This window comes from Macaca mulatta, chromosome 1 (genome assembly GCF_049350105.2).
Source record: "Macaca mulatta isolate MMU2019108-1 chromosome 1, T2T-MMU8v2.0, whole genome shotgun sequence".
Classification (NCBI taxonomy): domain Eukaryota; kingdom Metazoa; phylum Chordata; class Mammalia; order Primates; family Cercopithecidae; genus Macaca; species Macaca mulatta.
This window is the reverse complement of record NC_133406.1, coordinates 230,050,488-230,076,437: the sequence shown is the minus strand read 5'-3', so window position 1 is coordinate 230,076,437 and position 25,950 is coordinate 230,050,488. Positions and strand designations below refer to the sequence as shown.

The window sequence follows — 25,950 nt, the reverse complement described above, 5'->3', positions numbered from 1 at the left end:
GCTCATGGGTTCAGGCTGTAAGGGTGTATGCACCTCACCCCGGTCACTACCTTTGCTTCCTGCCTCCTCCAGGGCCCAGGCTCTGAGCCCAGGAGCCAGGGCCACCAGCATGGACCCAGTATCCCCACCCAGGGAGGCGCTTTCTCAGCCAACCACAGGCCTGCATTCGGCGCTCACGGCAGCAGGTAGAGAAAGCCCGTCATGGGCAGATGGGGGAGGCCACAGTCCCGGTATGCATGCTAGCAAAAGGCACAGCATGCTGGTGCCTGGGAGTGTGGGCGTGTGTGGGAGGTGTGTGCGAGGTGCATGGGAGGGGTGGAGCGTGCAGGTCCCGGAGCAGGGCAGGGTGCTGCAGGAGGGCTCACGCGTGGTTCTGTGGGTGCAAGAGTGAACGTGAGCGCGGCATGCACCTGTGAGTGTGGAAGCACGTGGAGGGGAGCCTGAGTGTGCATGCGCCTGGGTGCACAGTGGATGTGTGTAAGGTGTGAGCGGCAGGTGTGTCCTCAAGCATGGGCAACCCCGGTGAGGAAGGAGGCCTCCTGTCTAGTCTGGCTCCCAGCTCTGGGCGCTGTGGGGTGGGGAGCGCCTTACTTGACAGTGGAGACGGTCCCCGTGGTGATGGAGTCTGTTTTGGAGAAGGTTGACTTCAGGTACTCGGGAGTGTTGAAGGACAGGGAGGCAGGCGGCTCCGGCCCTGGCCCAGGGGCGCTGGGAGCACTGGGCATGCTGGCAAGGGGTGCGGGAGCCAGGCTGGGGGTGGGCGGAACCTTGGCGGGGCCTGGCTTCTGGATGCCCCGGACGTCATACTTGGAGGGGCGCCCCACCTTGCCCGTCTTGAAGGCGATGGCCCCGCCCATGTCAGGGCTGCCCTCCCCAGGTTTGAAGAGGTGCAGGTACTTGACATTCTCCAGGTCGTACTTGGATGGCTTCTTGTAGGTGCTCCCGTTCTGGGGCCGCAGGTTCTCGCCGGTCTTCAGTTTTTGGATGAAGAAGTCATACTTGGAGGCCCGGGCCACCAGGTTCTGCATCTGGACACTGCTGTGCGACGGCAGGGGCAGGATGGTGGCCTTGGTCTCCAGGTGGGCCGTGCTGCTGGGCAGCCGCAGGCCGGGAAGGGGGCCCACCACCTCCTTGCCCACCCGCTCCTCAGTCTTGGCGCCGGGGGCCGGCCAGGAGAGCTGCTCGCCAGCCTTGAGCTTGCGGATGTACTCCTCGTACTTAGAGAACCGTGCCCGCTTGCTGAGGGTATCCTCGGAGGTGGGCAGCATGGAGGAGGTGGCCGCCTCTGGGGTGGAGCCCGCGTGCAGCTTCTCAAAGCTGATCTTCCTGGCCAGCTCGTCCCGCGTGTTCTGGTCGTCGTAGCCAAACATGCCAAGGAACTCCGTCATGGTGGAGGCCGCGTAGTCCCGCAGCGAGGAGGCCTCTCCTGCAGAGGAGGAGGGGGGCGCATCACCTCTGGAAGGGAGTGGGAGGGACACGAGTCCCCCCAACAGGAGCCCCCACCCATAGAGGGAGGGGGTCAGTGTGGGGAGGGGCAGAGCAGGACATGATCTATGGACATTTGGCTCACTTGTTAGGTTTTACGACTCTTAAATTAATTTGTTTTAAAAAAAAGTAATTAATACTGGGGTAAAATAAAACGAGTTCATCAATGCCAGGAAAATCAATTTCCTAAATGTTCTGGCCGATGGCTTTTCAGTACATTAAACAAAGTTTCATAAATGTCTCCGCTCTCTCGCCTTGGCCTAATATGAAAGAGAAGTCATTTTACTGGAAGTAAGGCCAGATCCCAACCTGCCTCCCAGGACAGGGAGTGGCAAGAACCGGAGACAGGTACGGACGTGGGCCGGTGGGCAGTTGAGCGGGAGCCCAGGGGTGAGGAAGATGCTCTGGCCGGGGTGGGGCTGGGCCTGGCTGGAGGACCTCCCTTGACCCCGCAAATAGATCCCCTGGGCGGATGAAGGGTCCACTCCAAGCCTTCCTGGGACCCGGTCTCTTGGCCTCCCCACACCTTCCCAGGTGCTGGGGGTCCCTGACAACACAGCTCAGCCAGGGGCGGGTGTGTGGATGTGCCCCGGCCTGTGACATAGGACCTGGACGTGTCCTCCAACCCTCTGGCCTCCTCCAATCACTTGCACTCACACAAGGCTGGGCCACCCAGGGAGGGCAGGAGTCCAGGCAGGGCCTGAGTGCAGCCTCCCCACTGTGGCCACCCCTGGGCACACCAGGAAGCCTGGAGCCACCTCCCCACAGTGACATGCACGCACACTCTCACACACCAACACACAGGCACACACAGAAACCCACACACAGTCATATGCACACAATCACATACAACACATACATGCATTCTCAGACACACACCCATTACAGTCACATTCACACAATCACATACACCACACATGCATTCTCACACATACCTACACGGTCACATGCACTCACACACAACACACAGGCATTCTCAGTATGCACTCACATGCATTCTGACACACACACCCACAGTCACATGTACACAATTACACATAACACACACATACATTCTCATACACTCTTACACACACAGTCACATGCAGTCACATACAACACACATATGCATTCTCATACACTCTCATACACCCACACACAGTCACATGCACCTACATGCCATCACATACAAACTCACATAAAGCCAGTTAATTACATGCATACAATCACATACAACACACACATGCATTCTCATACACTCTCACACGCCCACATTCTCACAATCGCCAACACACACATGCATTCTCACACACCTACACGGTTACATGCACACAATCACATACAACACACTCATGCATTCTCATACACTCACACACCTACACACAGTCACAACACACACATGCATTCTCATACACTCTCACATCCCCACACACAGTCACGTGCAATCACATAAAACACACACATACACTGGCACCCCCCAACCCCCATCACATGCTCAGAATCACATACAACACACATGTGCATTCTCACACTCTCACACCCACACACCCAGTCACGTGCATACAATCACATACAACACACATGCCTTATCACACACTCTTACCCGCACATACGTACAATCACATGCACACATATGCCATCACATACATAAACCCACACACACGGTCACATGCACACAATCACACACAACACACATGCAATCACACCCACTACACACCCAGTCATGTGCTCACAATCACACACACTCTCACATACACCCAGACACGCAGTCACATAAAACTCATGTACTCGCTCACCCCCCCACAGTCACATGCAGACTCTCACATAAAACACACACCCAGACACAACACACACACACTCATACAGACTGACTCACACACAGACACCACACACTCACACACCTCACACACTCTTGCACGCACACTCGGGCTCCCCAGCTCCTATCCCTGGCTGCCTTCCCGCCTCTGCAGACACACAGGTACACAACTCCCGGAACCCCTGCCCCGGGTCTCTCGGAATGAGGGAGAAGGCAGTCCCAGGCTAATTCTGAGCTGTTCGTGTGGACCTGCCTCTTCTACACACGCCCCACGCCACGGCCGAGGCGTGACCCCAGTGCACACGCACACTTGCCTCTTCACTGCCCGTGTGCTACATGCCTCCCGTGTGCCTAACCCTGACGCAGGGCATGGCACATGCCCTGCGTCAGGGTTAGATGCACCCGCGAGACTGATACCTGCACGGCCCCCAGGGACACCATGTTCTCTCTGCTCGTGTGCAAGGCAGCCACATGGGCACGCTCAGGGTGACAGGACCCCAGGCTGACTACACAGCCAAGGGAAGGCGTGGCTGGGGGTCTCCTCCCAGGTGAACCTGCCAGGCCTGGGATCCTCAGAGATACCTGGGATGGGGGTTTAAAGGGGCAGGGCTGGGCCTGGGGAGGGGAGCACGCCAGTGGGATGTGGAAGGAGAGGCTGTGGGAGGGCCTGGCCACCTGGCACCCAGGGTGCACAGAGGGACTCAAGAAACCAACAGACAGCTGTTCCCCTGGGGCGGGGCTGTCGGGTCAGCCACTGTCCTGACCTCAAGCTACACAGGGTTGGGGGGCCCAGCTCGGGAGGAGTGGGCTCTGGCTGCTGGATTCAGTGGCTCAGGGACCAGGGAAAGGGGCTAAAAATAGCTGGAGGCAGCTGAGCCCTCGCTATATATGGCAGAGAAACAGAAGCTTCGAAGGGCAGGCAGCTTGCGCAGGGAGGGGACCAGGCAGGGGTCCCTGAGGGGGCCCACAGGCCTGCATGGCCAAGCTCAGGGCCCAGAGAAGGTGGCCTGGGAGCCAAGCCCACGGGGGCAGCTGGGGCTCCACTGTCTGTCTCCTCCGGCGCTCACGGCTGAGCAGGCAGTCCCAGTGTCAGGGCTGAGGGGCGAGGCCTGAGTCCCCCAGGCCACGGGCAGTTCCAGGCCCGCCTCTGCCAGCCCCGCTCTCCACTCCCCTGGAGGAAGGAGGCAAGGGCTGAGGCCCACTCCGCTCCCTGCCAGCTGCGGGCAGAGCTGGCCTGGGTGGGGGTGTGGAGGGGATGGTGGCCCTTGTCGCGTCCCTCTCCTCTCCTCAGGCCCAGCACAATCACCTTGTGTCTGGCAACGGCAAGGGCTTTTCCTATCAGAGGAAACTGAAGGTCACACTTTTCCTCATTGATCTTGCAATGTTTGTTAATTACTCTGTCACTGATGTGGCGAAGGATAATTAAACAGCTCTGTTTATATCTTATATGCATAATTATGTGGCTGCGCAGGGCTCCCCGCACAGGGAGGAGATGCGCCCCTCGCTGCAGGGGAAGGGCTAGGGGAGCGGGCAGGGGAGGTGCAGGGCACCAGACACAAGGCTGGGAAGGAGGCCAGGGGCAGAGAGAAGGCCCAGACCTGGGGGCTGTGGTCCTGGCGACCCCCTTGCCTGCTGGAACCCCAGGCCTGCCCTCCCCTAAGCAGAAGGCGTGCAGGGCTGCTCTGGATCCCCAGGACGTGGAGATACCAGCAGAGCAGGGCCTCCGTGCCTCGTGGGAGAGAGGTCAGCCAGGGGACCGCGGCCGGGGCAGCTGGCTGTAAGAAGATACGGCTGGCCGGGCTGGCAATCCGTGTGGCCCTGAGACGTCCTGCTGGGAGGGCCAGGGACAGCAGTGTAGGGAAGGAAGAGGAGGCCAAGGGGAGTGGCGGGAGAACAAAGCTTGTCCTGGGCTCCTCCGAGAAAGCGCCCTAAGTAGCAGAATGTGCAGACAGCAGGCTCACAAGGTTCATGCTGTTGACCACGGTGCCCCTCTTGTGCCAGGTACTGTGCCCGGTAAGCTCAGGCCTCACAGGTGTGTGTAAAGAGTCACCTACCCACCATCTGTCCAGCCATCTATCCTATCCGTCCATCTATCCAGCCACCCTCCCTTCCTCCCTCTCCACCTGTCCACCCCTCTGCCTGTGGTTTCTCAAAGACCCACTGTGTGGGGCAGCTCCAGTCCTTCCCTTCTCACCTGGGGTGCCCCTCCCTGTCCTAGTCTCTCCCACTCCAGGAGTCCTCCCTGGGTGGGATGAGGGGCAGGTATTTAGAGCAGGAGTGAGGAGTCAGGTGTGCTCACCGGACACACTGTCCCTTCCCCGATGGCCTCCCTGTCCCGGCCTTCAGCCTCCCTTCGAAGGCCAGGCACCCACCTGAAGGCTGCTTGGCACTGGGGCCGCTGTCCTCCTTGGTGGCTGCCCCGTCCGAATCCTTCTCCTCCAGGGCACCGCTGTCCTTGGAGGGCTCCTCCGCGTGGTCTTCCTCATCGCTGCACCCCTGGGGCTGCACCATGTAGACACCCTCGGGCGGTAGCTCCAGACCCTCGCGGGCAATTCGCCCCAACACGGGTGTGGGCGCCGGCTCCTCGCTGTACTCCCCGTTCACCCACTTCTCGATCACCGCCCGTCTCTTGTCTTCTTCGCTGCGGGGGGCCCGGGCTGCCCCAGACTCAGGGCCACTGCGCTCTGGGTCCCGGGGCCGCGATGGGCTGCCCTCCGCGTGGGAGCCGGCGTCAGCTCGCTTTTCCACCACCACCTGGCGGCTCAGCTTGGCGCAGATGGCGTTCAGCTTCAGGCCGCCCTTGCGCTTGGGTGCCATGGCGGGCTTGCCTGCAGGCGGGTCCGTGCACCGGGTGCCCTCAGCTGCAGGGATGGAGGAGGGCATGGAGGTCAGAGGTGTGCAAGGCCAAGCACAACCCACCCTCCCAAACAGCCCTGCATCCCCCAAGCTGCAGGCCTCCCCCATCAACCACAGTTCCATCAAACTGCCCTGAGCCTGCCTGGCACATGTCTGTCTCCCCCACTAGTCTACGAGTTCCTTGGCAGCGCTTGAGAATCACTCTACTTTCTGGGCCTGGCAGGGTGCCTGGCACAGAGCAGGTAGTTCAAGAAGTAATCTGTAAATGAACAAATGAATGAATGAATGATTCTTCAACTACAAGGGGCGCCCAGGTCCTGGAGGCATTTCCTAGGCTTGCTGGGCCCTGGGAGGGGCTGTGCCCTTTGACACACAAGGAAACTGAGGCCCAGGGAGATTAAGGAGCCGGCTATGCAGTCAGGCTTTCAAGGGACAGCATGGAGTTGCTGGCGGTCGGTTCCACTTGGGAGCATCCTGCCTCACCACACATCCCCGGGGAGAAGTCACAGAGAGCCAGGGACCAGCCTGTGCCAGCCTCTTGCCTCACTGTCCCAGCAGCACTTGGCTGGCACCTCCCACCTGAGCACGTCAGCACCTGGTAGCTCCTCTGCCAGGCCAGGTCCCTGGGCCTCACCTGACTCCAACCCTGCTCAGTAAAGAGCAGAGAGCTTTTCTCCCAGCCACTCAGGACCCTCCTGAAGGCCTCCGTGTTCCTCAATCTCCTCCTGGCCTCAGGGTCTTCCCCAGCCCTTGCCAGCCCCCTCTTGGCCTCTCTGGCCATTTCCTGTTGCCGCTCCCTTCCCCAAGCCTCAGTCAGAGCCGTCCAAGCGGAGTTCCTCACAGCCCTTCCTAGGGCCACTTGTCCCTGTCCTAGGACCTGGCTCCCCAGCCTCGGCCAGCCCCTGCAGCCCCGGAAGGCCTGGCCAGCCCACTTCCCAACCCCCAGGAGCTCCAGCTGGAGCAGGGTGGGATCGCTTAGATCCCTCATGGAAAGCCCCGAAGCGCCGGTCACAGCACCTAATCCCTGAACACGACAGCCCGACACACACAGCTGGAAGCCCTAACGAGGTGACTTGAAAGCCAGCGATCTCCCTCGCGGACGCACAGCCTGAACTCTGTCCCTGATAGGGCACCGAGGGTCCTGGGGGGCATATGGCAAGCCCACCCACCACACGGCCTGGGAGAGTGGACACACACACACACACACACACACAGTGTGGCCACCTTGTGGAATTGTCTGTCTGTCCATCCATCCATTTAAGTGAGCTCCTTCTGTGGGCCAGACCTTGTGGTGCGGCTGACGGCAGTGGCCACAGCAGCAGGGGCTCAGCTCACACTCATTGTGTACAAAACAAAATGTGCCTCTTCGTGGCCCTCACTGGAGACATGGGCGTGTCAGAGTCTCCACACAGGTGGGAAGGCTAAGTGAGGGCAGGGCCCCCGGCTCCAGGGTCAGAAGGGGCTTCACTCTAAGATCACCCCCTGCCAACTTTCCACACACCTGGAAACCCAATGAGAGGCCTACTCAGGCAGGAATGGCAATACCTGGGTCTACCCAGGGGCCGCATCCCTGAGGTGAACTTGACTCATATGCACAGATAACCGTCCCCCGATAGACACGGAGCCTGGCAGTCTCAGCCAGATCCTTCCCTTGTAGCCAGTGGCCAGTACGGATGGCTCACTTGGCCCAGACGAGACACAGTGATGCTAGCCCGGCCAGGCCCACTGCCAGAGAAGGGGCTTCTCAGCCTACTCCCAGGCCTTCCAGTCCTGTGACCCTGGCTTCAGGGCCTTAGACACTTGCCCAGGCTGATGCCCACTCTACCCAGGTTCGTCCACATCTCCAAGTCTGTGCTGCCCATACCCAAGACCCCGAGCACGATGTGGGGCCCCTCTTGAAGTTCTGAGACGGGGCCTCCTCTTCACAGCGTCCCACTAGACCTCGGAGCTGCCCAGCAGGTTCTGTGACCCGGGTTTCCTCCAACAGGCCTCCGGGGGAGCGGGCCTCACCTGGTCCCCTTGTCCCCTGCCCTGGATGGGGAAAGGAAGGGGGAGTGGGGAGCCTGCACTATTTTTACCAGGAGGTAAGCAGCCAAGTGTGGATGGCAGACGGCAAATGAATCTATAAATATTTATCCTAAGGAAGAGGGAAGCAGAAGCTCCCAGGGCTGCACTTGCTGCTGGTGACGCCCCCTCCCTGGGCCCCCACCCATCCTGGAGCCTCCCTGCACTTTGGCCCACCCAGTCCAGCCCACCTTCTCCCCATCTCGGCTGTGTGCCTGGCTCAGTCCCTGCCTGGGCCCCCACCAGCTGCGGTGCAGCTGTGTACCCAGGACCCGCCCCCAGCCCCAGGCCCCTTTGCTCCTGCCGACTCCCCCGGCACCTGCCCTCCAGCTGCTGCGCTGCCCCAGCCCACCTGCCTTCCAGATGCTGCCCTCCCTCTCCCTCTCCTGCTGGTCCCAGGGGTGGAGGTGGGAGGCGTGTAGGCCGGGGACACAGGGGCAGGAGGCAGAGGTAGGGCTTAGGTTTGTAAGTGCAAGCGCTTGCGACACTAGGCAGCGGGAACGGGGGTGCGTCGGAGCTGAGGTCTAAGCTGCCCGCCGCCTTCCGGCCCAGGGCCCTGGGATCCATAGACGATCCCCCCCACACCCCCGCCACCCCGCTGTGGTCTGACCCCAGACTCCTGTCCATGTAAACATTCCCCTGACTTTCTTCCCTAAAATATAAACGCCGTGGCCAGGCCTCAATGGAAGGAAGCCATCCGTCCCCAGCCCTGTCACTGCCCCTTTCATCTCCTTCCCGCCACCAGCCTGCCCGCTGCTCTATTTACACTGGACACTTCCTCTGGGAACAATACTGCCCAGGAGGCAGGCTTGGGCCAGAGGGTGGGAAGGCGAGGGGACTCCTGCTCTGCTTCCCCGGAGACGGAGACAGGAGAGGCAAGGGGAGGGGCCACCGAGGGGGGCTCGGCCGGGCCTGGGACCCACGCACAGCCAAAGCCCACTCTCTGCTGGTGGCGGTGCTCTTGGCCTCCAGCCTCTGGCCCCAGGGGCTCTGGCGCAGCACCAGGATATGGCCTAGCCTCTGGGGTCAGGGAGTCGTGAGCTCACGGCAGAGCTCTGCCCTGCCCTAGCTCTGGCCCTGGGCAAGATTTTTCCGTGTAGAAAGGTGGCCGGCTACCAGGCGAGAGGGCACCTGTCTGTGCCAAGCACAGCGCCCAGCAGGCATGAATCTGGGAAAAGGCAGCTGAGCCCTGGGAGGGCCACCAGGCAGATTTGGTGCCACACCTGGGCTTGAGATTCCAAGGCTGAGAAACCTTACCTGGCCTGGAAGAGGCAGGGGACAGAGAAGAGGCCAGAGGTCTGGGGCAGGGGTGGGCTGGCCTCTCAACCCCTCCTCGGATTCCCAGGTTCGGGACCTTCCCTCTCAGGGCGCCACGAGCAACAGTCCCCCAGCAGGTCTCGGACCTGAGCAGACCCTGCACAGGGTTGGGGGAAAGGGGCATGGATTGGACCGTCCACCTTTCCAGGTACTAACGGATGACTCGTAACGGCCCAGCGGAGCCAGCACTGTCATTGTCCCATTTCATAGAGGAGGACACTGATCCTGGAGCTGTAGACACCCCAGAGCCCAAGCTCACCCTGGCCAGGAGCTCCCAAAGGCGGGGACTCGGCCCTATCCCCATTAGGGCTCCTGAGCCAGCCCTAGGAAATGCCAGGCCTCTCTGCAGGGACTCCTTCCCCTGCCCCGTCCCCTCCTCACCCTCACTTCCTGTTCCCATAACACAGATCCCCCTAAAGTGTTAACTGCGATGGGTAAAACGGTGCAGCAGATTGCTACAATAAATAATTTACTGATATTTATAAATATTCAAATCAGCCGGCTTCAGAAATCGAATGAAGGGAGGGCCTCGGAAGAAGCCCCATTATGGCATGAATCTCATCGCTCCCTCCACAGGCTGGGGCAGGCCAGGGTTCCTGCCGGCTCTGGGTGAGCGGGGCGTTCCTGTTGCTGCACCTGGATCCCCAGTCCCCTGGTCTCGCTGCTCTCTCGGGGTAGCCTGCTTAGGGCCAGGCCCCCTCCCACAGGCATCCTGGGTTCAAGGGGAGGAGAGGCTCCAGCGCCCACCGCCCACGGCCCTGGGTCTCAGAGCTGCTTGTCCTGCCTCGACAGTCGGTGGGGGCGGTGGTCTTTCCCAGGGGGCTGGGCAGGCCTGGCAGCCCCTCCCCACCCGTGAGTAATGTGTTTTGGGGCCGGGCTGCCTGTCAGCTCCTGGGCTCCGGGTGCTTTATGGGCTCTGCTTGGTGGCTCTGAACTCCCTGGTAGGAAATAAAGTTCTCCCCGCGCGTCCCTTCTAAACATTTCACTCAGTGGAAATGGTGTTTAAGAAAAATGAGGACATATTTCTTCCTAAGGATGCAGTATCCCCTTTGGGCGGCCTAATGCCCGCTGTATATCAGGAGGTGGGGAGGCAGGGGCCAGGAACCAGTCCCTGGGGTGGGGGTGGGCTGGGGCCCCGCCTTCCCACTGCCAGGCAGCTCAGGGGCCACTCTGGTAGCTGCCCTGCGCCATGGTGTCTGGGGCCATAGAGCAGCTGGCATCCTCTGAGCACCTCGTCTGTGCTGGGTGCCTTACGGTGCCACCTTGTTGATGCCCCCAGGAGCCCCACATGGTCGGCTGTCCTGTCCATTCCCACATAAGGAAGCAGAGGCGGCCAGGCTGGTAGCTGCCCACAGTTAGTGCTGGAGGCCAATTCCCACCAGGCTCAGATGCCCAAGGTCATAATCTTCAGCCCCACCTGTGTCCCCCACAGCCTCCCATCTAGGCATCCTGGAGTCAGCAGCGGGCAGCTGCCGGGGCTTCCACCCTGCCATTCCCCTCCGAACTTGCAGCTCACAGGCCACGAGCCCCAGTTTTTTTTTTTTTTTTTTTTTTTTTTTGAGACGGAGTCTGGCTCTGTCGCCTGGGCTGGAGTGCAGTGGCCGGATCTCAGCTCACTGCAAGCTCCGCCTCCCAGGTTCACGCCATTCTCCTGCCTCAGCCTCCTGAGTAGCTGGGACTACAGGCGCCCGCCACCTCGCCCGGCTAGTGTTTTATATTTTTTTAGTAGAGATGGGGTTTCACCGTGTTAGCCAGGATGGTCTCGATCTCCTGACCTCGTGATCCGCCCGTCTCGGCCTCCCAAAGTGCTGGGATTACAGGCTTGAGCCACCGCGCCCGGCCGAGCCCCAGTTTTGGGGTGCTGTGCTGGCGTCCTTTCAACAACCTCTCTCTGAGCACCGTGTACAGACCAGACCCCGGGCTGACTCCTCAGGCTACGATGTGGGCACACCGGCAGCCCCGGTTCCCGCACCATGGATGCTCAGTTCAGACTTGGGAATGAACACTTCAAAGGCAGTACAAGAGCCATCTCTGTAGTGGGCATCACAGGTCCACAGGAGTGGCAGGTCTGGAGGCCAGGAAGGGCCAGGAAGGGCCCAGGCACCTACCCCTCCCGCCTCCTGTGAGGTAGATCACAGCCCATTTCTGCCTGAATGGTTCCTTCCCCATCCTTCAGCTGTGACCCCTCCCCCAGCCAGGACCCGTCCCCTCCGAGGGGGGCGTCCTTCCCTCTTGGACCCGATTCTGCCCCCAGCTCCTAATAGAAGGGCCTCCAAGTTCTGTGGGAGGAATGGTTGTTGCTCCCCAGGGGTTCAGCCAGGTCCCCTGACCCTCAACAGCTCCAACCTGGGCGGGGGGCGTGCTTGGCCACTGGGCCCTAGCTTGCCCCACTTTGTTTATTTATTTATTATGATTTTTTTAGTCCAGTTAAAAGGTTTACTATCCAGACGCGTCTAAGTGGCCTCACTTAGCGTAAGTAACTCTATAAATCAGGGGAACTGTTAGCATCCACCGCACAGGCTGGCTATCAATCTCCCCCAGGTCACAGCCAAACAGGAAGGGGAGAAAAAAGAGAGTTACCACCCAGGGGAGATTTAAAACACACACACTGAGCAAACGCGCACAGACTGCGTGCATGCCTGTGCGCGCGCACACACGCGCGGGCGTCTGTGTTTGTACCATCCCGTCATATTCACACATGCACATGGAGAATCGGGGAGTGCTGCATGTGGTCGTGGTAGCAGAACACAAACATGGCTCCTGCAGCCATGAGGGGAGACAGATCTGAGGGAGGGGGCTTCGGGTGAGCCTAGGACCCCCAGGCCCAGGCTGACTATCAGTGCCTGAGCTGCCCTGCTCCGGGCAAGTGTCTCTGGAGGGCAGTGGAGGGGATCTGATTGGTCCTCTTCCCTCTCTGTGGCCCCCACCTCTGCCAAACCCCAAGGGCCTAAGCTTTTCCCTTTCCCAGCCCCAGGTGGGCACTTGACAGGGGGGTGGAGCCTGGAAAAGGAGGCAGGAGGCTGTGAGCTGCGGGCCACCCCAGCAGGGCATGATGTCATCTCGGGTCCTCACTCCCTTTGCCCGAGGTTGGCACACCCCAGATGCGGCACTGGGCTCAGGAAGGGCAGCATCATCTAAATGGGTGGCTGACTGCCATGCGGTGCACTGGAGGGTGCGAGGCTAGGATGACGGCAGAAACACCCTACCTTTTCACGGGAGCAGGTGTGGCTGGCTGGGTGTCCACACAGCCTGGACGCCCCCGGAGAGGCCCCAGACCTACACAGCCCCACAAGCTGTGCCATGCCACAGACTGGAGTGGGGGAGGCAGCTCCTGGCATCTCCTCTGGGTCCCAGAGGTGGATGTGGGCAACGCAGCCCAAGGTGGGGGACCTGCCCAGGCCACCTCCTCTCCCTGCTTGCCCGAGAGGCCTCCCCGGCTCTCCCGCCCGCCGCATCTCCCCATGAACTCTATTTCTCTTTCCTCTCTGAAAACAACTGAGCTGTAAATACTGTTTAACCTTCTCCCCCCTTCCCCCCACCCCCTCCCCTCCGCACTATAAAAACACAAATATGCCATAACTCAGCCGCCCGGCCGCCCAGCCTCCAACATGCCCCGCGCCCGGGCCTCTCAGGAAGGTCATTACAAACGACTTTCCGATTCACTGCTCCTGAAATAATTTTGTGTATTAAAACCTGAATCTGCACTTTCTGGGGCCGAAAGCCTCGCTTAATTATGGCGGGTGTCCTTGGGACGGACAGTGATCCTTCACTCGCCAGCCCGCGCTCCAGCCCTCCGCCCGCCGGCCCGCCCCCCTCCCCGGGCCCAATCTGTTTTCAAAGTGTGTCTGTCCTTTATTAAATTGTTTTCTTTTCCACATTATCAGTTGCCATGGAGACCTCATCTCTCGGATTATTTGAATTTCATTATATCTATTGATTTGGGAGCATTTCATCTTTTTTATTGTTTTTCTGTCAATTTTCAAAACGAATAACCATCTAATTTGCGTCAGTGCTGATTATGTTTGTCCCTCAATAGAGGTCGGCAGCTGCGCTGGGGAAACAAATCAATGAAAAACCATCATAAAACTCCCCACTCCAGTCTCCAGGATGTGTGGGTGACATTCCACGCCTGCGAGAGACACACTCATCAGCTCCAACTTCGGCGACGGTGGCGGCGGCTCCGTTCCACGTCCGCCTCCTTTGGCCTTAATATTTAATTTCGCGATTTGGGGCATTATTAGTGGTGTTTTTATTAGCGCGTGTGCCTGTGAGTGTTTGGTGGTGGACTGGCGGTTCCATTAACTTGTGGGTGAGGCAGGGAAGCCCCAGAGGAGAGCAGGGCGGACGGCGTTGGGGTGCAGTGGCGAGTGGAGAAAAGAGGGGAAAAGCTCCGAGGGGGGCGGCAGCCTGGGGACCAGGAGGGCCCCGCGGAGGGGCTGGAAAAGGGGGACCGAGTGAAGGGGAGGAAAAGAGGGAATTCAAATTGCTTACTTTGTTGGTTTTTTTAAATAATTTATGCAATTTTAAGCATTTATGTATAAATTTTTTAATAAGCCACCCTGGAGCAGGATGGCCATTAACATCCCAACGTCCTTCTGTCCAATGGGCTGGCGGAGAGGATCAATTTCTGAGAGTACTTTCCCTTTTTTATGACATGATAAAATGCTTTTAAAGCAACTTACACAAATATGGAAATTTTTTTTTTCGTCCCCTCTCCCTTCGCCTAACAGCCTTCTTATCTGCCAGGGAGGGGGAGGTTGTGTGCGTGCGCACACACACGTGCGCACGCACACACACACACTCTTGCACTCTTGTGCTCACGCTGCCTCTCTCCTGCTGGGGAGGGGGCTGAGCGGGCTGGCAGGGAGACAGCCCCAGTTCTAACTGGAACTGGCCGCCTGTCCTTCTAACAAGGGCATAAACTTTCATTACCCATGCACGCAGTCAAAGACAATTTAGGGAAACGCGCTGCTTGGAAAAGGAAAACCTCAGCGATTCGTGGTCCATGCTGCTGCCACCATCTGGGGGGCTGCCACCATCTGGGGGGCTCCCACCTCCAGCTCTAGGGAACCCAGTCCCTGAACCTCTGGCCCTGCCAGCAGGAGGTCGAGTGAGGGCAGGACAGCTTCCATGTGGACACTGTGGGCAGGAGAGCCCAGACAGAGAGAGTAAGGGTCTCCTCCTCGGCTCGACAGGACCATCCATGCACCGGGCTGAGGCCAGGCGCCCTGGGTCTTGCCCTCCTTGCCCTCTCTGGACGGCCTGTACTAACCCCAAACAGGGCTAGACCTTGAGAGCAAGTGCAGGCCTGTGTCATCCTTGCCACCGCAGGCCTGCATCAGAGCAGAAGCTCAGCTTTGCAGATGGACGGACCGACGGACTGAATGGCGACAAAGCGGGGAAACAGGCCCTAAGGTATCCTGAGGTGCCTGCGGGGGCCCCACAGATGCTGGGGCAAGATGCCCTCCCCAGGTGCCCCTGCTCTAGAAGCAGCTCTGGTGCAGAAGTGCCTCTTCCTATAGAGTCAGGGCGTTGACCACCATCACCCCTACCTGGGCATGAGCCCCTGACTTCCCCGGAGATGGGAAGGCCTTCTAAGAGGAGGGCCAGTGCCTCCAGATCTCAGGGTGACCCTGCCTCCTCTGCCTCCTCCCTCTCCTGATGAAGGCAAAGAGGAACCGAGGGATGCCCTGCCCAAGCCCCCACCAGCCGACAAGGACAGTCCTGAGTCCAGCGTAGGGTCCGAGCCTTCCCCGGCACCACCGCTGCGGGAGGGCATCCAGCCCTCTGAGGCCACCGTGGGATACCTGGGCTTTGGCAACTTCCACAGAAGATAAATCGACTCCAGAGACCTGGCCCTTTGGAAAGCTCGTCACTTCAGCATCTTCCCTGCCCTGGGCTCAGGTCCCCAACTGTAACGCAGCTACAGGGGATGATGTGGGCACACGTCTGGCTGGGGCTACAGAGCATACGGTGCCTCCCTGATGCTCCACGGTGACTGTGGGCAGAGTCCCCTCCTCGGAGCCGGGAGCACTGCTTCCTGCCCGGTAACAGCACGGCACTGCGGACCTGGAGTTCGACCCGTGTGGCCCTGCCCACCTCTGCCTCAGGATCTGAGAGCTGCCCTAGGCCTCCTCCTCCCATCCCCGCAAAGCTCAACTTCTTCCTGGGCCTCACCTGCCCCAGCCATCCAGGCCCGATCTGGAGCTGACCAGTGGGCAGCCCAAAAAGGTCCCCACGGGTCCCCGGGCCCTCTGTTGTGGCAGCCGGGGAGCAGACCTGGCCGCCCTAAGCCCTCCGTGGGGATGCAAAGGGAGCACCCACCCCTCCTTTTTTTCTGTGCTGAGATACCCCCCCAACCAACTGTCATTAAAATAACAAGTTTCTGTTACAATCTAAACATTCCCACATCGCATAAAGGGTTATATTACACCCGAGTCACTCCCGGCCCGTGTTTGCACAGAAAAGCTCACGGCAGGTCCCCCCTCCTGACGAAGTGACTTATTAAAGTTTAAACAGTAATTAACAGAACAATAAAAATAAAGGGATGTTTGGGGAGTCGTAGCGCACACAGGGTTTTTGGCAGTGCCAGCAGTTTTTCAGTGCCCTGCGCTGGCAGCAAAATGCGACTGTGAAGCCAGTGGGGACAGAGGACGGGCCCAGGGCTGAGCCAGGGAGTCTTGAGGCCTAAAGGGCCAGAAACCCTGAGGCAAGGCTGGTGGGAAGGAATGGGGGTCCTGGGGTGGCAGGGTGGGCACAGTGTGAGCAGGCGGGGTGGTCCGGCATGGGCAGGGAACAGGCCTGGGTGGGGAGGCTTCAAGAGGGGTGAGGCCAGTGCCCAGCTGAGCCTCAGGCACTTCCGGGAGCCCAGTGCCTCGGTCACATCCGGCCAACTCCGCACCGACCTGGCTAGGGGCGGTGTCAGGTCCCCCGACACTGCGGGCATTAGGAGACCCTGCAGTTAATGATTCCTGGGGCTGGACCCCAGCCACTCGGCTCCTCTCCCAGTTGGGCAGGTACCCCTACCCCCGTCTCCAGCTCCTGTGGCCGGGGCACTGTGGGAACTCTCCTGGCCCCTATTAAGCATGGGTAAGGACTCGGGGGCCGGCCAGCCTAGCACATGACCCTCCCCTACCCACCCCCAACAAAGGGAGAAAGTGGCCAGCTTGCTGGGCCAGGTGGGACCCAGTGGGGAAGTCCTCTTTCCCCAAAGTTTGCAGGGAGCTGGCCTGGCAGGCTGGTCCGGGCCGGAGCTGCCTGGGATGGGCAGGGTTAGGCCTGTTACCTTCAGCCTTGCCTCTTCTCCCTCGAGTTCCATCCCAGGGGCTCAGACACCTGCCTGCCAGGGATGGCAGAGATGGTCAGGACGAACCAGGCACCCAACCCCGGCAGCCAGGGAGGGGTCCCAGGAAGAGGGTGGGGCTCCCCCTGGACCTAGGCTGGCTCAGAGGCTTGGGGGCCAAGGAAGGAGGGACAGCAGGAACCCCTGATGGCCACACAGAATGTGTGATCTCAGGGTGGCGACAAACCCATGCCAGCCAAGTGACAGACACCAAGGCCCTGCTGGACTGGCCCAGACACCCGCCCCCCATGCTGCTTCTCATTCCCTCTCCCAGAAGCCCTGCGCCCCCGCTGTTGTCGACCACGTTGAGGCAGGGCCCCCGCCTGTCCGCTGCTCATCCCTGTCGTTCCTCTCCAAGGAGAGCCACCGCAGAAGCAAAGCTCTCGCCCCACCACACAGCATCAGCCCTAAAAAGTGACCTTTCAATAGAACATCCCCAATGCAGGCTCTTTCCACCAGGACAAAGAAGACACCAAGGGCCCCCAGGAGGCCTCTCCACCATCCTCTGAACAAAGGAGCTCTCCTCCTGGGCTTCTCCATCTCCCTCTGTGCCTCAGTGGGCCAACCTGCCTAGGGGTACCCTGGGATCCTATTTCCACAGCAGCCTCCCACCACCTTGGTGCCTGCCCTGGACCAGCATCCAGCTCAGAAATGAGCCCCCAACCCAGGGCCAGCAGCCCCATAGTTTCCTGACGAGGGCACCTTTGCTGGTTCCTCCACATCCCAGCCACATAGGCCAGCAGGAGCCTCTATGAGGCCTGCGTGGAGGTGTGATGCTGGGCTGGGCCAGAGACTCTCTCTAACGTTCTGTCTCCCAGGATCTAGGTCCTGGTAGCTGGAGGGTATCAAGGGCATGCACTCTGTCCTGGCTGAACCCCATACTGCCTGGCTCTGCCACTGCCTCTCGCTGAGGCCCCTGTGGGCACAGCCAGCCAGGGGGTGCAGGGCCCCACAGATCTCAGTGTTGCCTGGGCTCTGGCACGTAGGACGTGAATGAAAGCCAGCAGCTTTTCTCCCCCTCTTTCCTGGGCAGAGCCCTTTGGGGCTCCATCTCCCCCCGCCTCCAAGATGAGTGAGTCATGGTGAGGGCAGAGTGGAGGGTCGCGACAGAGAGCTCAGGAGGGGGCAGGTGACGCTTCCCAAGCCTCCAGCTGCTCTGCTCAGGCTGGAAGGAACGCCAGGAGCTCACACTCCCTCGCTGCTGGAGGAGGCAGATTGAGTCACCCAGCGCCAAAGCCTTGCTGGAGCAGGAGGGGGCAGGAGAAGGCGCCTTCAGGGTCAGGGGAACGACTGACAGAGGGCAAGGCAGAGGGTGTCTGGGTGGCACCAAGGGGGCAGGTGGGGACAGGGGCCTTCTCATGGGTACGTCTAAAATGGGCAAACAGGGAACCAGTTGCTCATCCTGACCCGCTGTTTCTAGAATCTGTGTGTGGGCCACGGCAGGGGCGTGGCAAGTGGCTCTGGCTGGACACGGAGCTAAGGAGGGCAGCCTGCACTTAGGTCCCACACACCTTGGGACAAGGGACAGCTATCAGGGTGGAGGCTGTCCTAGGTGCACAGAACTTTAGACCTGGAAGGGGACTGAGGTCCAAGAGGCTGAGAAACTTGGCAAAAGCCCAGGTCACTCACTCACGAGGACTAGACAGCTCCAGGGGCGCAGTTCCCAGTGGGGGCCCTCTCTCGCCCAGCAAATCCGATGCTACACATTTCTGTTTCAAAGCAGAACTTTCCGCAGCCTTGGAGATTGCACCAGGCCCCTTGGGCCCCAAATACCACAAGGGCCCCCTGCTGCGGAGAATTTGAGCCACACATGACCCAGTGGGCAAGGACCCCAAATGGCTCCAAACCAGCACCTGCAGGGTGCAAGGCCTGGAACCAGGCTCCCCCACCCTCTGGGGGAAGCCAAGTGGAGGCTGGTTGCGTGGCCTGGCTGACCCACCGGAAATGGGTAGGACGTGTGTGGCAGAGGGAGGGGACCTTTCTCTTGCAGTGACTGAGACACTGAGACCTTCCACTGCGTGCTGAGGGGGAGACAGGGCAGGCACTCTCTGGGGATGAGAGGAAAAGCCTGGACCAGAGAGAGACCTTGGACAGCAGGCCCAGCCCAGGGGAGGTGGCAGCGTGGGCAGCAGGTGGCAGAAGAACGCTGGGTGGCACGCCACCCGCCCTCCCTGCAGCCTGTCTCCACAATCCCCATGCTGAGGCCAGTGGCGGCGACCATGACGAGGACATGAGGGGACTAATTTAGGAGTATTTTTAAAACGGTGGCCCTGGTGGAGGGCTTGAGCAGTTGTCAGCCATCTGGAATAAGGAATTACAATCACCTCCCTAATCCTATATTCCCTAAACCCTAAAGCTGGTTACAGTGCAAGGAAGAGGCAGCAGGTGGGTGAGGGTGGGGGGGGTCTGTTCCAGAAGGGGGCAGAGCCCAGGGAGGTGCCCACAGGCCAGGGCAGCACCGCCCCTGGGAGGGGGCCGGGGCCAGGGCTGAAGATCCCAGTGTCCTCTGAGCCCCTCCAGCTCCCCCACCCGCTCACGAACACTCGCTCCCTGGGCCGCGCTGGCTTGCGCAGGGGCCGTCAGGTAAATTAGATCTGAAAGCTGACAATTTCTGACCATATTTCCTTGATTATTTCAAACAAATGCACAGCAGCCGCTGTAAGGAGATTAAAGTGACATAAACGTCCCGAGTGGGAGGGGGGAGGGCAGAGGATTCAGGTCACCCCCATCCGTCCCCCGCCTGACAGACGCTATATCGCTATCCAATCCAATAAAAAATCCCCCCCTTTTGCTTTAATTAATTTTACAGCTAGCTTGCTTAATTACTTTCAATCAAAATCCTCCTGCCATCGCAAAATTAGAGATGGTTGAGCTCCATTAGCCTAAATTCTTCATTTCCATATAGAAAAGAGGCTGTCTGCAGAGCCAGCCTGGGCCCCTGGCAGGACAGACGCCCGTCTGCCCGCCCGCTGACAGCCAGCCCACCCCTGGCTTCCGCTCTCGGGCTATCTCTGGCCTATGTGTGTCCCCTCACTCTCCTCCACCACTGCTCCCTGGGCCGCAAAGAGCTGAGGTTCAGGAGGGGTACCCGTTGCCCCGACTTCCCAGGATTCAAGAGGGGACTTTGGGGCTGGCACGGAGCTCCCCACCAGGGCCTGCAGCTTTTGATGAAAGCATCAGCTGATCCTGGGAGCCTGCTGCCCTGCCAAAGGGCCCCTGCTGCCTCCAGGACAGAGCCTAGTCCCAAACCTGAGGCAGACAGGTCTTGGGCTATCCGCACCACCTGCCCCAGGAAGGGGTCCCTCTCCCAGCAGGGCGGAAACACCCCAGCCCTGGACTTAGGCCCCAGTCAGAACAGACCCCTGGAACCAATGCCACCCAGGGTTCCCTCTGCCGATTCCTGCCTGGAGTCATTGTTCACCATCAGGGCGACTCGGGCCAGCTGTCTCGATAGTGCTACCAAGCAATGTAGCAGCCCCCACATACTCTGGCATTCTCCTAGGGGCCCCCCGCAGGCCTCTCCTCCCTATCCCATAGTCCTGGTTCCCAGCCTGCAACAGCTGCACCTCCACCCCCAGCCTGGGTCGAGTGGGTGATGGGTCTGGGCTCTGTCCACATCCTGTGCCTGCACGGGTGCCCTTCTCCTCCCCTCCACCTGCCTCATCTTCACAGTCCCCAAACCCAACTCTGGAAGCTCCACTTCAGGTTTTCCATACTACAACCCTGAGTGTCACCACAGGGTCCAGCCCAACCTGGGCTCCAGCTGATTAAGGATCTGCAACAGGATGTAGGGATTACAGTAAAACCTGGCTCCGGATCTGCAGGGGCAGCAGGCCAAGTCCTGGCCCTGGGACTCCCCTCCCCTCCCCTTCCAGCATCCCTACCCACTCCCCATCCCAATCCCAGCTGCCAAGTAAGGGAGGAAGGCTGAGCCTTCGGGGACTCCTGGCTGGAGTCTGGGGGGTTCGAACTGACAAGGGGTGGCACTAAGAAGCCCAGGCCAAGTCCTGCAGAAAGGCTGGGGTGGGGTAGGCTGGGGAAGGGGAGTGATGGCTTTATGCCACCAGGCTTCCTTCTCAGGGAACCAATGTGAAGGTGGGGTGTCCTGGGCCGGACCTCTGGGCAAAGGCTGAGTAAGCAGGGAAGGAAGTGCCCTAAGGGCCAGGAGAGCCCCTTCCAGGCAGAAGGCCTTACCACGCTGCCCCATGGCTCCGGCTGGATGGCACAGGGGGCGGGAGGGGAGGGGGGGTGCGAGGCCGGCTCTGGAGGTGGAGGGAGGAGCTGAACTTGGACCTCTAGGGCCTGTCTTCTGGACACCAGGGACCACAGGTCAGTCTGCAGGCTCCTCACTGGTCCTGCTCTAAAGATGAACGCAAGTCCTCTCCTCCTGGCTTGGCTGAGCTTCTCAAATATATCCTGAGGAGCTACTGGCACTGCCCCCTCTGCCCTAGGGATCCTGGGAGGATGGTTTCGGGTCTCAGGGGGTGCAGTGTCACAGGCTCCAGCATTACTGCTTCACACCTGAGAGCACAAAGGGTAGGGCAACTTTGGGCTGGAGGAGGGTGTCCAAGAGGCCACACCCCGGCTGGGCCCTGAGGTCAGCAGGTGAAGAAGGTGAGGGGGCAGGCGGGCAGATGGACTCGCTGCTAAGCCCAGCTGGGCCCTCCTGGGCTCCGGTCCCTCCATGTAGGTCTGAAGCCTCCCTCCCACCCCCCTATCAATGAGTCACTAGCAACAGGGACTAGGAAGCGGGAACGCAGACGCAGCCCCAGTCTTTGGGGACACATGCTCACATGCTGACTTCCTGGGTGTTCCCCCTCCCACTGGGGCAGGGATGGGGCTTCATACCCATCTTTCTTTCTGTCTTTTTTTTTTTTGGAGACAGAGTCTTACTCTGTCGCCCCGGCTGGAATGCAGTGGCACGATCTCGGCTCACTGCAACCTCCACCTCCTGGATTCAAGCAATTTTCCTGCCTCAGCCTCCCAAGTCGCTGGGATTACAGGCGCCTGCCACCACACTCGGCTAATTTTTGAATTTTTAGTAGAGACGGGGTTTCACCATGTTGGCCAGGCTGGTTTCGAACTTCCAGCCTCAAGTGATCTGCCCACCTCGGCCTCCCAAAGTGCTGGGATTATAGGCAGGAGCCACTGTGCCTGGTCTTTTTTTTTTTTTACCTTAAAGTCTTTTATCCATCACCCTCACCCCCCTCCTCACCCTGACCTCCGTGCCTGGCCCAGGTGGGTCGGGGCGGTGGAAGGGTGGATGGAAGAGTATGTAAGGGGTCAGTTACTCAGAGATCAAAGGGCACAGCCCAGACCCTACTCCACCTGCCTGCCAGCCCACGTGGGGCAGCACCGGCCTCTCCCTGCCAGGCCCTCAGCATGCTGCCCCGTCAGTGGCGGAAACCGCTCGCTCCTTCAGCTCAGCGCCCTGCCACTCCTCCTCCTACACAGCCTTCACGGGCCCCAGCTGACATTTCCCTCTCTCTGGGCAGCCTCCCGGGACCGTCGTCTCCCTCTGTCCTCACTGCACCCTGTCCTAGTCTTAGCACTTTTGTAGGAACTTGTTTAATTAGCCCTCTGCCTCACCAGACTGCAAGATCCCTGGGACGAGACCACTGTTTCAGCGCGGTGTCTGGCCCAACAAATATTTACTGATCGAATGTGGAAAATCCAGTGCTTCTCGAGCTCATGAGGGCGGCGCTAGGCCCCAGGGACGTGGCCTGGCTTCTGGACTGATCCCCTCGGGGCTCCAGGAACCTTTCCTGGAGGGGTGGGGTGGGGACTCCCTGGGTGGGACTGAGCTGAAGCCCCCTCTCTTGGGTCTCCTGCCCTCTTGAGCCCCAGGCTCACCTCCAAACGCCCTTCACAGGGCTCTGCCCAGAGAACAAAAGAGGCCCCAGTTGTTCCAACATTTCTCGGCGAGAGGAACAACTGTTGCTGGCCAGTCCCTTTCTGAATAAATCCTGCAACTGTTTGCAATGAAGTGCGACTCTCTCCCTCCACCTCCTGTCCCTGTCCCAAAAGGAGAAAAGGAGATTGAAAAAAGATGGGGGAAAATCCCATATCAAGCCCCACCATCTCCCTACACCCACTTTCAAGTTTATCTGAAAATGTTATAAACACAACACACAGGGACAGCCACCTGCTGTCCCAGACAACTGGGACAGCCGCAGCTAAGGGTGAGGCTGTGAGATCAGGACCCAAAAACAGGAGGTGAGACAGTGAAGGCTGGAGGGAAGTGGAGGGTGTTGGGATGGGGAGAAGGGGCAACGAGAAATATCACCGTGAAGTGGGAGAGGCAAATGGCAGGGTTGTACTCAGCCCTGCAGGGGCAGAGGAAGGAGGGTCTACGGACCAAGGGCCCGGGAAGGCTCCTGGGGGCCCGGTGGAATCCAGGAGGCAGGAGTTTCCAGTGGGGCAGTGGATACCGAGAGGGGAAGGAAAGGAGGGAGAGAAGTTGAGTGGGGAAGAGGGAGCGAGGTCTATTAAAAACCTCTCAGTGCATAACACAAAATGTCAGGGTTTATAGCTTCATTCTTGGCTTTGCCGGGACTGAGAACCCTGAACAGAAATGTCACCGCTTGTCATGTTTAATCACCTGCTGTTTGTTAACACCTTCCCTGCAAGGAGCCTGTCTCAATCTGCCCCTGGGCCCCCCAGGGACCCGGAAATAGAAAACATCTCCTTCTCTGGGCTCTTGGCCCTGCCTAGGGGCTCTTCAGCTCCATCTGAAGGCCTCCCGAGGAGCCCCAAAGTGATCCTTCCTATCAGGGAGGCCAGGGAAAGGGACCCCACATGGCGCCCTGGAGGTGTGGTGCGCTTGGTGTGGTTGGGCTGGCGCCTGCATCCCCCTGCTGCTTGTGCCTGGCTCTCCAGACCTGTCTGTCCATTCTAGCTATTCCACTCGGTCCCCTAACCCTGCGGGTACAAGAAGATAAATACAGGAGAGCCCGCTCTGATCTCTGCAGCCTGGAAGTCACCAATGTGTCTGCTTGAACAGCAACGGTCACATAACATCTAACAACCAAAGCCACCATCCTTCCAGTTACAATCGGATCACACCATCTGGGGTTCTGGCTTGGCTCTCTGAGCGTGCTTTCCTGGGTTGTTTAGACTAGGAATTCTCAGCCCTACTGTCCCACGTTCCTTCCTCTGGGTTGAGGGTAGGTGTGGGGGAAGGGCAGCGCAAATCTTCCCCACCTTCTAAAGCACAGTGTGGTCTACACTGGGAAAGAAGCCGGTCCTTTTTCAGATTACAACCAAGCAAAGACCTGGGCAAACTCAATACAGCCCGCGGGCTAAAACCCCACTTGGGACAGCTGCCTGCAAAGCAGTGAGTTGATCCCGTGGAGTTCCCAAGGAAGTCCCATCACCTCTAGTAGCAAAGAAAGCCAGTGGGGATACCCACCGCTGAGCTGAACTGAAAATGGTCTCCCAGCGAACCAGGGGGTAAGGTCCCCATCTTCCCTTCCAGCAAGGTCTCTGCTTACACAGAAACATATCCAGCGAACATGCATCGTGAACCTGTCTCCTAGGAGAATGCCCGTTTGGTTAGACATGCTTCCTGAAGGGCTCTGCGTCCAGTCCTTTCACTTCCATTTTGCCAGAGAGACAAGTCGGAGTGCGTTCCGCCCACCTGCACCCCTCCCCTGCGGACAGACGGGAGCACTCGTTTCTGCAAAGATGGGCACTCCGGGATGCCTCTAGAAAAGGAGGCTTTCCCCCAGAAGCTCAAAATGCATCTGCATCAACAACTACAGTTTATCTTGCATCCCTGCAGCCCAGGGATGTGTTCGAAGACTACAGGCGGGGTATACACAGGGGCCACAGACATCTGGGGACGTGGGCCAGGCAGCACGGTAGATACCCATGGCTGGAAGCCTGTGTGTCCTCACTCAGTGCTGCCATTTGGAACAGTGCTCAGGGGAGCCCCGCACCAAGTCCTCTGGCATTTAGTGTTTGGGAACAAACCCAGCACTATCTCAGGGCCTCCAGCTTCCCCGCTTAGGAAATGGGACAGCTCCTTGTCTTCCTCCAAGGGAACCGATGAGGAGAGATGAGATGTTAGGTGTGGCTGTCTCGGAAGGAAGGCGCTGATAAACTTACGGTGGTGGGGGAGTGAGGGGTTGGGGGGTGGGGGCTGCCTTGTCTGCATCCTCTCCAGAAGCCCCGCCTGGACTGTGATATGTTGGGGGAGAAGGCTCAGTGTTAAAGCGGTGGGATCGCAGCTGCAAGCCCTTTTTTAGGCCAGGTCAAGCTTCCAAGCAGTGCCCTGCCATGCCTTGCAGGGGGCGGGGGGGCACGAGCATGCCCACCCCAGCACATGCGCCTAGCGGAACGCAGCAGCCTGGGAACAAGTTTTGGTAGCACGAGGGGGTTTAAGTGGAGCCAGCCGCAAGTCCCCCTCTTGGACAGAGACGTAGTCCATTCAGGAGGTGCCTGGGCTCTCCAGGACCCTGAGGGTGGGACCATGTCAGGTAGCCCATCCTCCTGCCTCCAAACAGGGCTGACTAACCCTCCCAGTTTGCCCAGGACTGGGGGGGTTCACACACATGGGTCTTTGCAGTTCTGGGCAAACTGGGGTGGTTGGTCATCCTATTTCGAGACACCACGAAGCTGACCACACGGTCTGAGAGCTGGAAACTCAGCCTGGAGTCTAGCTCGCATCTGCTCCTCGGGTCTCACACTCTCGGGTGTCAGAAATCCTCTCTTTCCTGGGCGAACTGATGACACAGGGCCTCTCATGCCTGTGGAGGCCAGACCTGAGCCTTTCCCATCTGTAGGTTTTGAAAAGCTGGTTCCTGTCATTGAGAGGGATGCTGAGCACACATGGAATGTGTCCTCCCAACTCAGCCGCCCATGGGGGAGCCCACAAGGAACCCCCAGCATGGGACCTGGCCCAAAGGTCCTCCTGGAATGGAGTTGTCTTGCCTGAAACCCTTGCATTTATCAGATGAGCATGGCCTCCCCGCCAGGCCCCCTGGTATAATCCTTTCATTAATTTACTATTACATGGGAAATTACTCCTTACCCAGGAATATAAGTTTTCATCTTATTTTAAGTTAGATTCTTAAAGCAATTACCAAGG

The 25,950-nt window shown here is 59.3% G+C and overlaps 1 protein-coding gene across 7 annotated transcripts in view; it reads right to left on the bottom strand.

Moving 5' to 3' along the window:
* CASZ1 (castor zinc finger 1) overlaps positions 1 to 25,950 on the bottom strand; it is a 160,642-nt gene that overhangs the window by 22,723 nt on the left and 111,969 nt on the right. For all 7 annotated transcript variants that reach the window (XM_015150580.3, XM_077974381.1, XM_077974389.1 and 4 more), the window contains 2 exons: positions 5,653 to 6,141; positions 592 to 1,426 (listed from right to left, as the gene is read on the bottom strand). In XM_015150580.3, the coding sequence (XP_015006066.3) occupies positions 592 to 1,426; positions 5,653 to 6,141 (1,324 nt within the window). The remainder of the gene's footprint in view (positions 1 to 591; positions 1,427 to 5,652; positions 6,142 to 25,950) is intronic.